The sequence below is a fragment of the Truncatella angustata genome (assembly GCF_020726525.1).
Source record: "Truncatella angustata strain MPI-SDFR-AT-0073 chromosome Unknown BKA67scaffold_1, whole genome shotgun sequence".
In the NCBI taxonomy this organism is placed as follows: domain Eukaryota; kingdom Fungi; phylum Ascomycota; class Sordariomycetes; order Amphisphaeriales; family Sporocadaceae; genus Truncatella; species Truncatella angustata.
The window spans coordinates 7,328,461-7,342,856 of record NW_025763381.1 but is presented as its reverse complement, the minus strand read 5'-3'; the positions used below and the strand labels follow the sequence as shown (position 1 = coordinate 7,342,856).

At 49.2% G+C, this 14,396-nt stretch overlaps 5 protein-coding genes across 5 annotated transcripts; 3 read left to right on the top strand and 2 right to left on the bottom strand.

The window, feature by feature from the left end:
• Positions 1 to 166: 166 nt before the first annotated feature.
• Positions 167 to 1,699, bottom strand: BKA67DRAFT_76125 (uncharacterized protein). The gene has a single exon (XM_046109418.1). The coding sequence runs from the start codon at positions 1,467 to 1,469 to the stop codon at positions 417 to 419; it is 1,053 nt and encodes a 350-aa protein (XP_045965270.1). The 5' UTR covers positions 1,470 to 1,699; the 3' UTR covers positions 167 to 416.
• Positions 1,700 to 2,545: 846 nt separating this feature from the next.
• BKA67DRAFT_76367 (tRNA-splicing endonuclease subunit Sen15) lies at positions 2,546 to 3,425 on the top strand. The gene has a single exon (XM_046109419.1). The coding sequence runs from the start codon at positions 2,846 to 2,848 to the stop codon at positions 3,272 to 3,274; it is 429 nt and encodes a 142-aa protein (XP_045965269.1). The 5' UTR covers positions 2,546 to 2,845; the 3' UTR covers positions 3,275 to 3,425.
• On the bottom strand, positions 3,341 to 4,709 carry BKA67DRAFT_654273 (alcohol dehydrogenase GroES-like domain-containing protein; the record flags this gene model as incomplete). The annotated part of the gene is made up of 6 exons (XM_046106532.1): positions 3,341 to 3,440; positions 3,495 to 3,616; positions 3,664 to 4,225; positions 4,303 to 4,449; positions 4,512 to 4,566; positions 4,628 to 4,709. 6 exons carry the CDS (start codon positions 4,707 to 4,709, stop codon positions 3,341 to 3,343), a joined length of 1,068 nt encoding a protein of 355 aa, XP_045965268.1.
• Positions 4,710 to 8,342: 3,633 nt separating this feature from the next.
• Positions 8,343 to 9,039, top strand: BKA67DRAFT_531207 (uncharacterized protein; the record flags this gene model as incomplete). The annotated part of the gene is made up of 4 exons (XM_046099350.1): positions 8,343 to 8,387; positions 8,461 to 8,556; positions 8,660 to 8,878; positions 8,908 to 9,039. 4 exons carry the CDS (start codon positions 8,343 to 8,345, stop codon positions 9,037 to 9,039), a joined length of 492 nt encoding a protein of 163 aa, XP_045965267.1.
• A 1,897-nt stretch (positions 9,040 to 10,936) lies between these two features.
• BKA67DRAFT_687437 (uncharacterized protein) lies at positions 10,937 to 12,556 on the top strand (the record flags this gene model as incomplete). Its single annotated transcript, XM_046109051.1, has 1 exon — positions 10,937 to 12,556. One exon carries the CDS (start codon positions 10,937 to 10,939, stop codon positions 12,554 to 12,556), a length of 1,620 nt encoding a protein of 539 aa, XP_045965266.1.
• Between the last annotated feature and the right edge of the window lie 1,840 nt (positions 12,557 to 14,396).

Here is a 14,396-nt window from a genome sequence, read left to right as displayed (position 1 = left end):
TGGTATATATATGTTACCTTGACTGAGCTTTCATGTTGTCTGGTTGGTTAAGATCTGGTGTCCCCGGTCTCGCGGGAACTGGCAACTGTGCATTCAAGGGCTGTAGGGTAGACTAGATGACGGATGCCACAAGACAAGAAGGCACCTGGTCAAGTTTGAACAGCATTGAGAGGGTGTACTTGGGAGCCTACGTATTTTGCGGTTTCGTTGTGTGGTATTTCGTGATTCGTGCTAATTTTTATGAACCACCACCCATGCTATACGTATACATATATATAATAGACCACACCACAGATTATTCAGGTCAAGTCTGGTATCAATATCGTGAAGTAATTTCGCCTGCTATTCCAAACGCCCAATGTTCAAACACCCCCTCAATCCCACGTGGGGCACCACCCAATGCTTAGACACGACTCCTATGCCGTCTTGTCTTCGTGCGACGCAATCTTCTTGGCTTTCTTCTTGTTTTCCTTCTCCTCGGGATCCTTGTCTTTGAGGTTGTTCCAGTGCGGAATGCCTAACTCTGCATCCTTGGCTAACCTCTCTCTATCCCTCTTCGTCAGGGGTACACCCTCAATGGATTTTACATGCTTGCCTTCGATGCCCATGTAGATACCAGCAACAGCGGCGGCAATACATGCAAGACAGACGAACAGACCTGTCGACCAGCTAGGGCGATCATATCGGTTGAGCGCCCACATGAAGGTGGACAGACAGACCTGCAGCAGGGTGTTTGCCACGTTAAGCCAGATAATGAGATCCAGCTTCCATAGTTTCGTCGCCGGCGCTCTGATACCAGTTGGAGGTGCGTCGGGTATGGTCTCAAGCGGGAACGGCACGCTGGCTTCGGGCCAGGCAATGTCCGTTTCTTCAATGTTCTTGGGTCCCAGATGTACTGGGAGGTCCTCGGAGCCGGGTAATCTGAACCATCCACGGTGGACACCAGCCACTTCGCGCAGACCCTTAATATCCTTCTTGACACGGAACTTGAGAAGCAGCCATAGGTCGCGGAAGCGCCAAGGGGCCAGGCCAAATCCTGTTACACAGAAGAGCGCATTGAGAATTTGAGAGTCGACCTCGATCCAAACTCGTCTCGGCGAATCTATCGCGTTGCAGTCGCCTTGACACATGACAGATGAGGCATTACATAGTAGCAAGAAAAGCATGCCACCCCATGCGACGATGTTTAGAGAGTATATCGTGAGGAAGAAGCCAAAGCCAGTATTGTAGAAGGCCCAAAAGTCAATCAGACCCTGCTTGATCGTTTCTCCCCATGAGTACTTGGGTGGAAAATGATATCCGTTTCCATATTCTTGACCTCTGGCGACAGTGCCAGCAACACTGCCGGCCAGAGTGGCTCCTATGCTCTCTTGTGCTCGATGCTTGTTGGGGTCTGCCTGGTTGTCTTTGACGACGTCGGATTCGGTGGTCGAGTTATCGCCCAGCATTGGACTCAACTCCTCGGGCATTTTAGAGCAATCAAGGGCGAAATAGCAGAACGGGTATTTGAAGAAGCCGACAGACTTGTGTCGACAGGAAGAAGGAAAATGGTGCGATACAGCGGGACGAGAAATCGTCAAGGGAAAAAAAGTCCAGCTGGAAATATCAATAAGAAAAGGATGTGATTCCTGGAGATTACACTCTGTCCCGGGGTGTTTGCTCTACTGTAGTAAATGAGCCACGCCAACTTACTTAGACTTGGCAGTGGCACCTCTTGCAAGCTCCTGGTTCGCTTTCGCTGCGAAGACGCTAATGATGGGCTATGCTTGCACTTGCGCTGCCCCGGAAGCCACTAATGTTTAGTACGCTGCCGAGTGGGTAGACAACTCGCGAAACAAGATGTGACGGATCTTGATACAGACAATGTCCAAGTTTCTCGACAGACAGACGATCGGTTGTCCGTGTTAGTCGTTGCAAACGCGTCTACAGCGAGCAGCTTGGATCTTTGATGCGGTCGTGTTGATGAATCACTGTATCACGATTGAATATCGCCTACGTCAGACCCCTGGGCAGATCTGGAATTGGGTGCCGGACGGATCTCAAAACCCAATGGCAGGTTTTTTGGGTCTGGGCACACCTGAATCTTCCCAACTCCCGGCTAAGTTAACGTACCTATGAAGCCAATCTACTCATGTAATCTTCTATCACTACCGGTTTTTGAAGACCTGCTTCTCCCTTATCGGTATGCTATTAATCAATGCACAGTCGCAGATATCTTTCCCCCTTCGTCGTGTATTCGCTCGTGCTGTTGGTATCAAATGTGAAGGTCTTCGAGTGCAGGTGATGAGTGCTATCCTTCTTAGTACACCCACTCATGCCGTCCTTGCCAAGCCATCCACTGATCACCATGATGTAGTAAGCAAAGCCCCTTGGAGTACGTACGCTATATTTTTCGCATTCGAGTACGACTTATGCGAATATTGCGAGCTCCACCGCAGTCTTGGCAGTTGCACTTCAGAAAATGCACCATAGCAAGCTGCAACTCTCAATTTTGCATATATCCTAGGATATGGATGAATCGTGTTTTGAGCATCAATTAGAGGGGGACAGACAAGTCTATCTCCAACGAACTACTAAAAATGCAAACTATTACAATGACCAGAGAAAGAATGACCCAACTGTTTGGCTTGGGGATCCCAGCTCCACTATGAAGAAGCTTAAAATCAAAACCTGCGATTGTGAGCCGCAAGAGCCTCCACAGACAAATCTCTTCACAATACCAATGTGCATACGCCAATTCTACGGCCCAACCGAAATATAAAAATTTCATATCGCACAAGAAACCTCTGTTCCTTTGAATACCGTACACTCGTGCTGGGCACATAACAGCCGACATTGACTGATCATGGAGCGTCAAACTCACATCAATGACCTCGTGGCAGTGGTCCGGGAGAACCTTGAGAACCAGCAGGACTGGACTTCTTTGAAAATCCATACGCACTCGACTAAAAGCAAGATCCCTCATCCCCGGCCCTTGGTCTCGGGCCTACCGCCGCGCAGAATTTACATTCATCCGGATGATCAAATTGAAATGATCAAGAACAACACCATGGCTGCAAACGCACAAACCCCAGAAGTTGAATGGGTTTTGTCTACAAGTCTTAACGAACATATCACTCTCGAATTTTTGTCAGGCGTCTTTGATTCTATGGATAGGCCGGACAATCTGCCCGAGGACCGATCTAAGCGGCTCTTGCTAGCAGTGAAGCATGATGACTCAACGGTCGTGTATTACTTCGTACACGATGGCATCGTCAAGCCGAGGCAGAACTGAGCTCAATCCCATTACATCATGTCTGTATCCGATATCTCAACACGCTATCTATTTTGCTGCTTGGATTCAGCTAGGCTTGAAGATGACTTTTTGAACCTTCATGTCGTTAAAGAGCTCATATCCTTCAACAGCCTCACTGAGAGGCATGATCTTGTCGAACATAAATCTGTTCAAGTTAGTGGAAAAAAAGCCAGAAAGACAATTTATTAAAGAAACTCACCCGAACTTGTCTTGATTCTTTGCGAGGACCTTGAGAGCATCGGGGAAAACGGAGCGGACGGGACACCTGCCCATTTGGAGTCTCACGTTCTTTCCGTATGCCTCATTGCCATCCCATGGGATCTACCCAAAGTTAGCATGGGGTTTGGCAACTGCAGACTTGGACTTACCTCTGCGTTGTGGACACCGATACTGCTGATAAAGCCAAACGGTCTGAGCACGTCAAATGCAGTCCTTAAGGCTGGGCTCAGGCCGACCACCTCGACAACTGCATCAGCGCCTCGCCCGTCTGTCACCTCCTTTATGCGAGCCAGCATTCCCTCCTTGTCCTTGACAAAGTTTAGAGGCTCAGCTCCCAGGCTCTTTGCGAGTTCGAGCCGACTGTCAACACCATCAATGGCAAAAAGGTGCTTCGGCTTGTACTCTAATGCGGAAATGATGGCGCAAAGACCCACAGGACCGCATCCAACTACTACGATTGTTGCATCAGAAGGGCTTTGAGTTCCAAGAGCATTGAAAGCGTTCCTGGCACCAAAGTAACCGGTTGGGAAGATATCAGCCATCAGAATCAATGCATTGTCATTGATCTCTGACGGTGCCTTGAAGATAGTACCATCAGCATATGGGACCCTGACGAAATCTGCCTGGCCGCCATTCAATTTCTCGCAACCAAATAGTAGGGACTTCACGCAGCGACAAGTAGCACCATTCTTGCAATAGAAACATTCTCCACTGCACACATGCAGTCAGCCCAGTGAACATTGTTCGGAAATCGTGTGAGTGCTGGCTTAACCAAGGATGAAACATACCAGGATGTGGTGAACGGAGCAAGGACTTTATCCCCGACTTTGACTGACTTTACGCCTTTGCCCACTTCCACTACATTGCCAGTGAATTCGTGGCCCATGATGAAGCCAGTTCCTGACTGTTGATGGCCACGAAAGACATGGAGCTCGCTGTTCGAAACCACACGTGGTCAGCTTTGAAAGAAGAAGTTGCCCTGGTCGGCTTGACTTACGAACCGCACAGAGCAGTACTGTGTACCTTGACAATAATATCCTGATCATCCTGGACTATATGCCCCTGGAATTAGCAAATGTAGATGATGGGCAGCACCAATTGGACATCACTCACTCCTCGGAACTGGCCTCTGCTGCAACGATACCTTGCCAGGGCCGTCAAATATTACCGCATTCATGGTAGCTGGGAGTGCCATTTTGTTATTGTTGTGTTGAGTATTAGGAACATTGTTATGTTCACTATTTATTCATATAGAGGAACAGATTTTGTCAACTTGGGCCTATATCGGTGGTGCGGGGAATGGGGAGTGGGGCATGTGAATGACTTCACTTGCACTCCTCTTGAAAATATAGAGGAACTCGTTTCCACATCTACGCATAACCAAAACAGAAGTGATATTGCCTTTGAACTAACTCACTATTCCAATCCCTTCAGCCCTCCTGACTTTGTGTAATAAAGAAACTCTGCCTGACTGTCTAAGAATTGGCAGGCCGCTTGCCAAAGTGCTCATAAGACCTAGGTAATGAGTATACCTCTCAAAATATTACACCCACAAGACTACTAGAATACACCATACTATGCCGACAAGACTTTATAACCACTTATATTCAGGAGGTTCCTCATACCGTAAGGAGTTGTTGTTTGCTTACGAACTCTATCTGCCGCTGCGTGCCTCGGCAGTTTCGTTTAAGACCCGCCGAGCAGCCGCTTCGATCAGAAGGAAGTTTGGCAGTATCACACACATAGGTCGTCGGCTCACCTCGACTGGAACGTCATGAGCATTATCCGAGTTTGAGACTCACGGCCTCCTGATTCGGTGCTCCACACGCCGATTCGCAAGCAATACTGGAAGCAGTGCTGGCCTGGAGGGGCCTTATTTCGGCCCCCAAACCTACAATGAAGCGGCTGCAGAGCTCGTTGCTTTTCAACGAGGCAACAAGGGAGGCTGCCGGACGCCTTATCCAGTGCATCCCCCACGGGCCGAGCCCCCTGATGTAAGTTACCGAGGTTGTGGCAGCGGCTCAAACTCTAATGCTTGGATCGGTGGTGTTTTGTTTCTGGTAATACCTGTTGTCCAGGGAGCAGTACATCGTCAATGCACGTATCCTGGATTCCTACATACTTCCCGAGAAAGGCGGACAACCTTGGTCTACCCGATCTTCTACTAGTTCTAAGGCCCCGACTAAGATGTAAAAGGAAGAAAAGAAAGAAAAGAAGAAAAAAAAAATCTTTCAAACTGCGTTGTGTGATAAATAACGACGCCTCGATGATGCAGTGCGCCGCTAGATATTGTGTTGTGGCACTGCGGCTCATCGAGAGGCTCCGATTCCTGCAGGTCAAGAGACCCACATATGTTGTCGAAGCGGCTGAAAATGCCTGTAAAGCAAATTCAAAGGGACTGTCGGGTCCCAATGCCTATCATCACGGGTTGCACAGCTTACGACGCGTACTTCAGTTGTCTCTCGAGTAACAAGACACGAGCTGAGATTATCATGGGGGGTTTCTTGGTTAGAATTTTCATAATAATGTAAAAAAAGAATTAAAAAAAATTTAAGGTATCGAACCACATTTGCTCATGCTAACTCAGGTGTGATATTCGAAGTTAAAAGGTCAGTCCTTTTGCCTTTCTAAGAGTATATGTTTCGTTATGTGATATAGGCGCCCTGAAAAGAACAAATGGATGCATGCATCGTGAGATTATTTCAGGTTACACTGGCTTTGACTTAGGTTGTCTGCTGGATCATGGAGGATTGTGCCGTTGTCAAGCCGCAAGTCCTAAGTCACTGTTCTGCACTCTCTTCCAGAGACACGACTTAAAAGTGAGTACATCGTTTTCACCCCACGCTATCTGATTCGACTTGAGTACTTAAAGTTCGTAAAAAGAAAATTACGACTGCGGCATTATACTACTGGGTTTGTGCTCGAGTTTGTAACTAAAGTAATAGACAATTGTTTGCTGCCAGACCGCTTTTTTGTTCAAAATAGCCTCCAATATTAGGCTTCCGCGATGCATTTTTGAGGCTTCTGACAAGCAAGGTCGAACGGTCCAAGTCACTCTCATATTGTGCCAAGGTATGTAGTCTAGCCGCATGTCAATAGCCTCACTTACCACAGTAGCGTGACAAGGTCGAGTCCAAGAATGGGATGGGACATTGAAATTTCAATAATTGGATCCGACGTGATCGTTTCTGGCTCAAGCTGTGCTGACGGTTTCATATCACGAGAAGGCAAGCTTCGTTTCACCAGTGCCGAACCAGTTATATCACAAAGTTCACTCGGTGTGAGCAGGTTGATCAGGATTCGCTTGAGTATGCAGACGCGCACGACCCCAAAATGATTGGAGCACCAGGAATAGCCCCCGAACTTGCAGTGAGGCGAAGCTCAATGCTCATATGCCGATCATTGTTTCCTAAGCCACTAAAATTTAATGACTGTTTCTTCAATCGTTGCTTCCGGGATTCTGTTGTACGACCATTAGAAACGCGAGTTGAATTAAGTAACCTAACCTAGAAAACTATGCATGCTAGATTGTTTGGGACGTTGCCTGTGGAGCAAGAGTGAGTTCCCAGGAAGCGAGAGCCGATCATGGCAGGTTGTACTGGGAATTATCCCATAGCAGCGGTTAGGCCGGCAAATCTGTGTCAGTATGCCTTACCATGGAACAGATCAATCAGTGAGCGTCGCCGTGTCCAGCCGTTGGCACCAAGGGGGGTTCATTGGTCGGAAGGGGGAGAGAGAGCACCTCATCGTGGAGTTATCGGTGGGTGGTGGTTGTGGGAGGGAATTGAGCCGCTTGTCACATTCTACAGATCTCCCGCATTGCATGTTCACTATCCCTGTCGCTCGCCCAATCCTTCCAGGGATCCTTCTCTTTCGTCTTCCCCTCTTTTCCTTCTTTGCGGCTGCTGTCAAAAATCAATCTCCCAAGGGCATCGACGGACTGGAGCCACATGCAACGCACGTGTATATGGACGTTCACCTCGGTCATTCGGGCTGCCTCACAGATTCATCAGGGCCCATTTTCTTGTCTGGCTGCGACAATCAGAGGGGGTTTGCGTTACGATGGCCGTCTTAGGTATCATGCCAATTTGATGTGGGAATCAGGGTCTATGCAATGGACCTGGCAAGCGGCTTAAGCAATACATATTCGAGGCACCAACGAGGCAAAAGACAAGGTATAGTACTTTACAACGGAAAGAGATGTTGCGCAAGTTGCGGAGTACCTTGTCAATCTGTAGCAAGAGATACATAGTAGCCCACCAGGGGGCTCTTAAACTGCCGGAGGAAAACGCGATGGCAGCGGAAATGCAGTTGAAACGGCCTGGTCGAATAGAACCCACTCCTTGAACCCTGAGATGCGCATCCCCAGCAATAGACTACTCTTGGCATTCGATCAACTCTATTTTTCAAAACGAAACACTGGATGTCACCCTGTGCGAGAAAACAAGTCCACTACAGATAAACAGGGTGGATGCCATTGGATTCTAAAATAGGCAACGGTTCACTGCGTCGTCTCAAACTTTCATTAGGTCATATTGCATCTTCTGGGAGAAGGCCTAATGTAGGAAAGACCCTACAGGCTCAGCATGTACGTACAGTAGTCTAAGGTTAGAAGACGATAATTGACCGCCGCTGCATGGCTGGCCGGCCAAACTACAGTACTACCTTCAGAATAAGAGACAAGAGACAAGACGCTAGTAGCTATTGACCTACATGCTCTGCTCTGTATCTTCGCGGCACGTCCCATTCTGGGAAGTTGGAATTTCGAGGCCCAGGAATAAGATTCGAGAGGCTTGTCGATAACAGCCCCCAATAATTGCGCCGCATTATGGATGTGATGAAAACGAACTTTGAGCAATGTGTTCCTCTGGTTGTTAGTGCTCATCGCCAGTTCCCGGTGTCGTAAAAGCGCTCATACGTAGCACTGACTTGAACGGCCCCTGCAGAGTAAGCGGTCACCCTACGAGCGGCTGTCAACACTACATACGTATTCACATAGTGGCTGGGACAACGAACACGACGAAAAGGACCAAAAGGCTCAGGTTTGTTTTTCCATGGGGTGTTTGTCGCTCCATGCAGCCGTACAGCTGAAAGGAAAGGAGGATAATAGTCTCTTGGGTAGGCTTGGTGCTTGATAGGTTTTAGGGTAGGGAAATGTCTCGCACTTCCGCTTCCTACCTGCAATTCACGTTGGGCACCTTCCTCTTTACATCTTCAACGCCCGCTCGAGATAAACTTGTTGGTGCGACTTTGTATCAACCTCAATATTGTTATCCACTCCTGAGTTGGTGCCCTATCCTCGGCCAGTCAGATATCTGGTGCACACTTCTCTCTATATCGTTGTACTGCTATATTAACGTACTCGTCAGTCAGCAATAGAGTTTCCTATGTAGGGAAAGGATAGTGCAACATTTGGTAGTGAGAACATTGTGTGCGCTACAGTTGCAATCCTCAGTGAGATTGCCAGTCAGCAGAACGAGTTGCACCACGCATTGAGTTTGCGTGGTTTGGTTTGGCCGGATTGACCGGTACAAGAATACATACCTACATACCTACCCTACTCTGCTGATCGATCCACTGGAGTCCTTGCGGCTCCCCGCTACTTAGGCGAGGAAGCGCTGGGAACATCCCCCGCAAAAACGCTGGACCCCATTCGCGCATCTGACACGCACCCCCAAAGGTTCGGTCCTTGCTCTTGGTCCTGGCTGCCTGGGAAACTTTAGCAGCCCAATATCCGGTTCCCTTGTCAGACGTGCCGCTGCACTCGCTGGCTGTCGATCTGTCAGTCCCCATCCCTTCTTATCACCGTCCAGGCCTTTTCTTGGAACTGAGACTCTGACCAGCTCAGAAGAAATCAGGCACAAGCGGTGCCGACAGACACAGCCATCCGGGCCACGAATTAGAGTCGAACTCTAACATCCATGCTAATCTCCTGAAGGATGTGACAAGCTGAGAGCTCCAGATAGCATTCATCATTTATTGGACCTCTGCCCGTGCACAGCCAAGGTGCGAACGTAATCGCATTTCGTGTCAACGGGGGAATAAACACGTTGCCAGCCAGGAAGAGCCGCCTCCACTAGTAGGGGACCTTGTTGAGATCAGCCGCATACCTCTCCACCTACCGTGTTAACACAATTTCTCGAAGCCATCTGACGGTCTTGCCGCTCTCTGCATTACAATCGAATCAGCCATCTATCTGCCTGGCTAGCTGGCACAGGAGAAACACTGTCACGGAACATTGCATCAATAAAAGCGAAGTGTCTTGGACTCTTGTACTTCTGCTTGAGTGGGTAACCCAACTGCTTTAGTCACTTTCCAAAAGCCCAGAGCACCATCGGAACGCCAATCCGTCGAATCAACTTGAACCCTACAAGGAGACGCAAGCCTGTGTCTTGTACCAAGTACAGTCGTACCAACGGAAGCATTTTCATTTACGGTCACGACTCCAACAGCCGCATCGCCGCATGGCACTCTAGAGTCACTTTAGAAGCACTCTATCAACCCTGCACTGTGGCCTCTCAACTGGGAAATTCGTCGCCCACGGTTTGACCTTGGAACTCCGTCGTCCCCTTCATTCCAAGCACATCCATCACCTCACCCATAATTATCCCGCTTTGCAACCCCTGTCCAGCCTGTTATTCTTCACTGCAACATTTCCTCCCTGGGCCCGACTGGGATACCCTCGATCCAAGCCTGCCAACCTGAACCCAGACTATCCACAAAAAGAGGAGCACGCTGAGGCTCCGCGGATCCCCGCCTTACCTACAATCTACGCCAGACCACTTACAAGGCCATCGAGAGAGACGGCATCTCTACCTACCAACCTTGGTGAGGGCCCGGCCTAAGGTCACGAGCAATCCATCCTATTAGCTCCAGGTGCAACGGCTAGCAACCTTGAATCCTTACCGCACCTTTCACTTGGGATTTCCTGGGGGATCTGCCTCCGAATATCTGACGTTTCGTTGCCTTCCTCCTGCTTGTCCTTGCTCCTGCCGCCCACGCATTTTATCCTGCAGCGAGGGCAACCAACTCGCTGTCCGTCCCTCTCTTTGCTTATAGTAGGACAACATCTCCTAGAAACGACCCAACCCAATTGTCGCTGCGCGTCCTGCGCATTTGGGCCCTGCGATACAATCCACTACTCATAATCTGAGGTAGCGTGCGTATTAGCTGGGGGGCATCATTTGCGCCGTCGTAGTGGCGCACTGCTCCGCGCAATTTTGCGATTCACTTATACACGAAGCTGTGTGGCTGCTCTGGCCAACGACTTGTTCCTACGGCTTAGCAGCATCTTGAACGAAAGAAGATTGATTTATTCAAACCTCGATAAACATCACCTGCACTCCATGGCGAGATAGCGCAACATCCCGACTTGATACGTGAGTAAAGGCGCCATCCATCGTGTCGACACCATACGAAGCAATGACTGCGACGGCTGGCCATTCTGCTCAAGACACATTCGCAAGCGATCCCTTCGATCCCGATGGTCCGATATTTCAAAACAGCCCTCCGATGAAAGCGTACCGTCCGAGGCTAGAACCATCCCTTTCTCCGACGCCGGCTTTACCGTTTTCCAAAGTCAGTTCACCTCCCAGTTCTGGTCGCAAAGCTTCTAACAAGAAGAAAAAGGTGCAACCTAGTCAAGGAGATGGCGTGTTAGTGCATTATCTTGACGGAGGAAGGCAGCCCGAATTAGCTCTAAGGGCAGCGGAAGAGCCATTAGACGGAGGGCTCATAGAGGAGGAAGAGGATGACATATATGACGAGGAAGACGACGAAAGCCACGGTAGTTCCATGTCAGGCTATATTGGCAGCCCGAAGATGTCTCCTGGCCCGAGGCCGGCCAACGGGTCTGTTGATCTCAAGTCGCTAGCTGGACTCGCCAACGATGCTCTTCTCGCTCTACAACCGTCTAGTGCAGAGGCAGTGCCCAGGGTCACGGAAGCGCAAGATGCGAGGTTACAAGGAGACAATATGTTATCACCGGAAGGCACAAGGTCAGAGGTGCAACAAGTACAGGCGCAACCGCCGCCTCCTCAGCCACCACCACAACCTACACAATTGCAACCGTTACAACCTTGGGATGTACCATCGAAACCAGGATTAGCGATGCCAATGACGCCTCACACACCAAACGGACCGGAGTTATACTCACCCCGGCTACCTTCAGGAAGTGGTCTGAGAGCTCCCGATATCATGTCGCCGATCCCACCGACGAATAGCCATGGTGAACTACCTCCGATCATGATATCTCCCAAGTCAGAGACGAATGGCCATACATCGCTACCTTCGTTACCCTCAATTGGATTGCTTACAGAACAGCACCCTACAGAGAAGGATGTCAGTTGGCGACTACCTTTGTATCCCCGCTCGCCACCAGGAACAGGAGTTCCCCGTATGTCGATAGCTTCAGGGGTTATATCACCAACGTCACCAAATCACCCTTTTGCCCATAGCATGCCGTCTCCTGCACAGTCTGCATACAGCCAGTCTTACTGTTCCTATTCGAATAGTAGCGGCTATACCCCACGGCATCCTTCGGATTTCAGTAGTACTGCCAGTCATCATGCGCAATCACCTCTGGGTATTGAGCAGAACCCGACACCTATCAGCAATGACCCAAGGGACCGTATGAGTATTGACCACGTGACAAACTCACAAATTGGGCAGTTCATCTGCAAGTTCGCTGGTTGCAGTGCCGCTCCGTTTCAGACACAGTATCTACTCAACTCGCACGCGAATGTCCATTCGTCAGCACGGCCGCATTATTGTTCTGTAAAAGGGTGTCCTCGTGCTGAAGGTGGCAAAGGGTTCAAGCGAAAGAACGAGATGATTAGGCACGGCTTAGTCCATGAATCGCCTGGCTATGTGTGCCCATTCTGTCCGGATCGCGAGCACAAATATCCACGACCAGACAACTTGCAAAGACATGTCAGGGTTCACCATGTCGACAAGGACAAGGACGACCCCCAGCTCCGAGAGGTCCTGGCACAGAGACCAGATGGACCCAGTCGAGGACGCAGGCGTCGAGGGGTATCCTAGATTTGCTGCTTGGTAACCCATTGGCAGTCACTTCCGCTTTCTCGCACATGATTTGATGATCTCGTATGGAATTTCGTTTCCTTTATACGAGCAGTAGATGTACATACACGCATATGATATCCTCAGGAGTGGGTGGCTGAATATTTTTGATGGTTTCTCAAGGCGTTGATCAAGGAGTTCCAAGGCCGCCCGCCATGTGGATGTGCGAAAGGAGTTTTGGGGAGCATTGCGCATATACCAAATGCTTTTTCGGTTTCCTTTGTCATAGCGACTACCCCATGCGCATTCATTTATTTCTACTGCTGGATTAGCATGTTGCAATGTAGGGGTAGAAATGGACGGGATTGAGGAGGGAGGGGTGGAACAAGGCAGACTTTGTTGAATCCAGGCGTGGATACATGAGCCTTTGAGCTCGTTGAATCTGCTGTGAAATATTACAAAACGGGTAAAAGCTGAGATTAGACCATCAAGCAGCCAGCTGGTCGTGGTGAAAGCTTTGGCCAGAAATCAATACAGAAAACCGAATGAAAAGATAAATTTAAATCAGAATGAAGGCGTACTCATGGCAAGCATAGAATATATTTTGGATGACATCTGCCGCTGCAGCTTGAGAGTATTCACTCTTTGTCACCTGCGGTCAGGTTTTACCTCGAAGCAAACCAGGTCAATATCGACCTCATGTGCCCTAAGCTGGTGAGTTCTACCATCTCGGAATGGCTTAACCAAACAGGTTTTCCCAAGCGCCTTTCGAATCCAGGCTGCGATGACTCCATAGAAGAATCCCGATGGGTACTTATTCTTCCCAATCAGGCATTATGGCGATGGATTTGTCCTCGGACTCTGACATCAAAGGTTGATGTAGCCACGGACAAACACAATTTTTAGGGTTTACCTCAACCACAGGAAGAATCTTAGACGTATATTGTAAGATGGTGAATATATTAGCATCTGCCAGGTACTATCGTGGCCACCGACATGTATAGGTAAAGGGCACTGTGGTATATCCTGATTGCGACTTGTGGTGTGAATCCGTCATCATACTCCAGGGGATACATGAACGCACTCACTCTGAATCCCACACCCAATCGTCACGCTTGTGACTTAGAGACTGCTATGATACATGTCTTCTCGGTATAACACCTATATTCCACGTGTACCTAGGGTCTGCCTAGTAATCATGTCGCTGTCTTCGGAAATCTGTCGCGGTCCTGGACAGTATGACGTTTAAGGCTACAGTCCAGAGGCTAGCATATGCCAAGACCTGCTGGCGCAAGGAGAACAATGCTCACGGAAAGGAGAATGAGGGTCACTGTCGCAATTGATCATGTTCACAATTATGCTATAGGGAAGCATCTCAAGGGTCTCATCCACAAACAAACTCGTTACTCATTTAACCCTTTTTTAGCAGCTGTACTTTATACTGTGCGGATCTGGAGTTGAACATCGTCTGCAGCAGTTCCACGCGGTGGCCCAAGGTACCGGGTGCAGCTCCGGACCAGGGGATAATGGGGCGCTAGAAGCACTTAAAGCTGCAGATATAGAGCGTTGGCGTGTCAAAAGTCAGTGACGCGCTCAAGTCGACTCGACGGGCTTTGGTGGGCAGGGGCAGGGATTGGGTGCAAGAGCGCGATGGGATCTGCATTTTTAAACAAAAACCACCATGATTACGGATTACTTATCGCCAGTAAATAAATCCGAGCATAACTTCTCACTCGAACCATGTGCAATTGAAGCCTTCATGGGGATTGTCAACTTGCGCATTGCATCCGTTCGTCAGACAAGGCGGATTTAAGTTTGCAACACTGCGAGCGGGTTTCTTTTGCGCACACGGAGACACCAT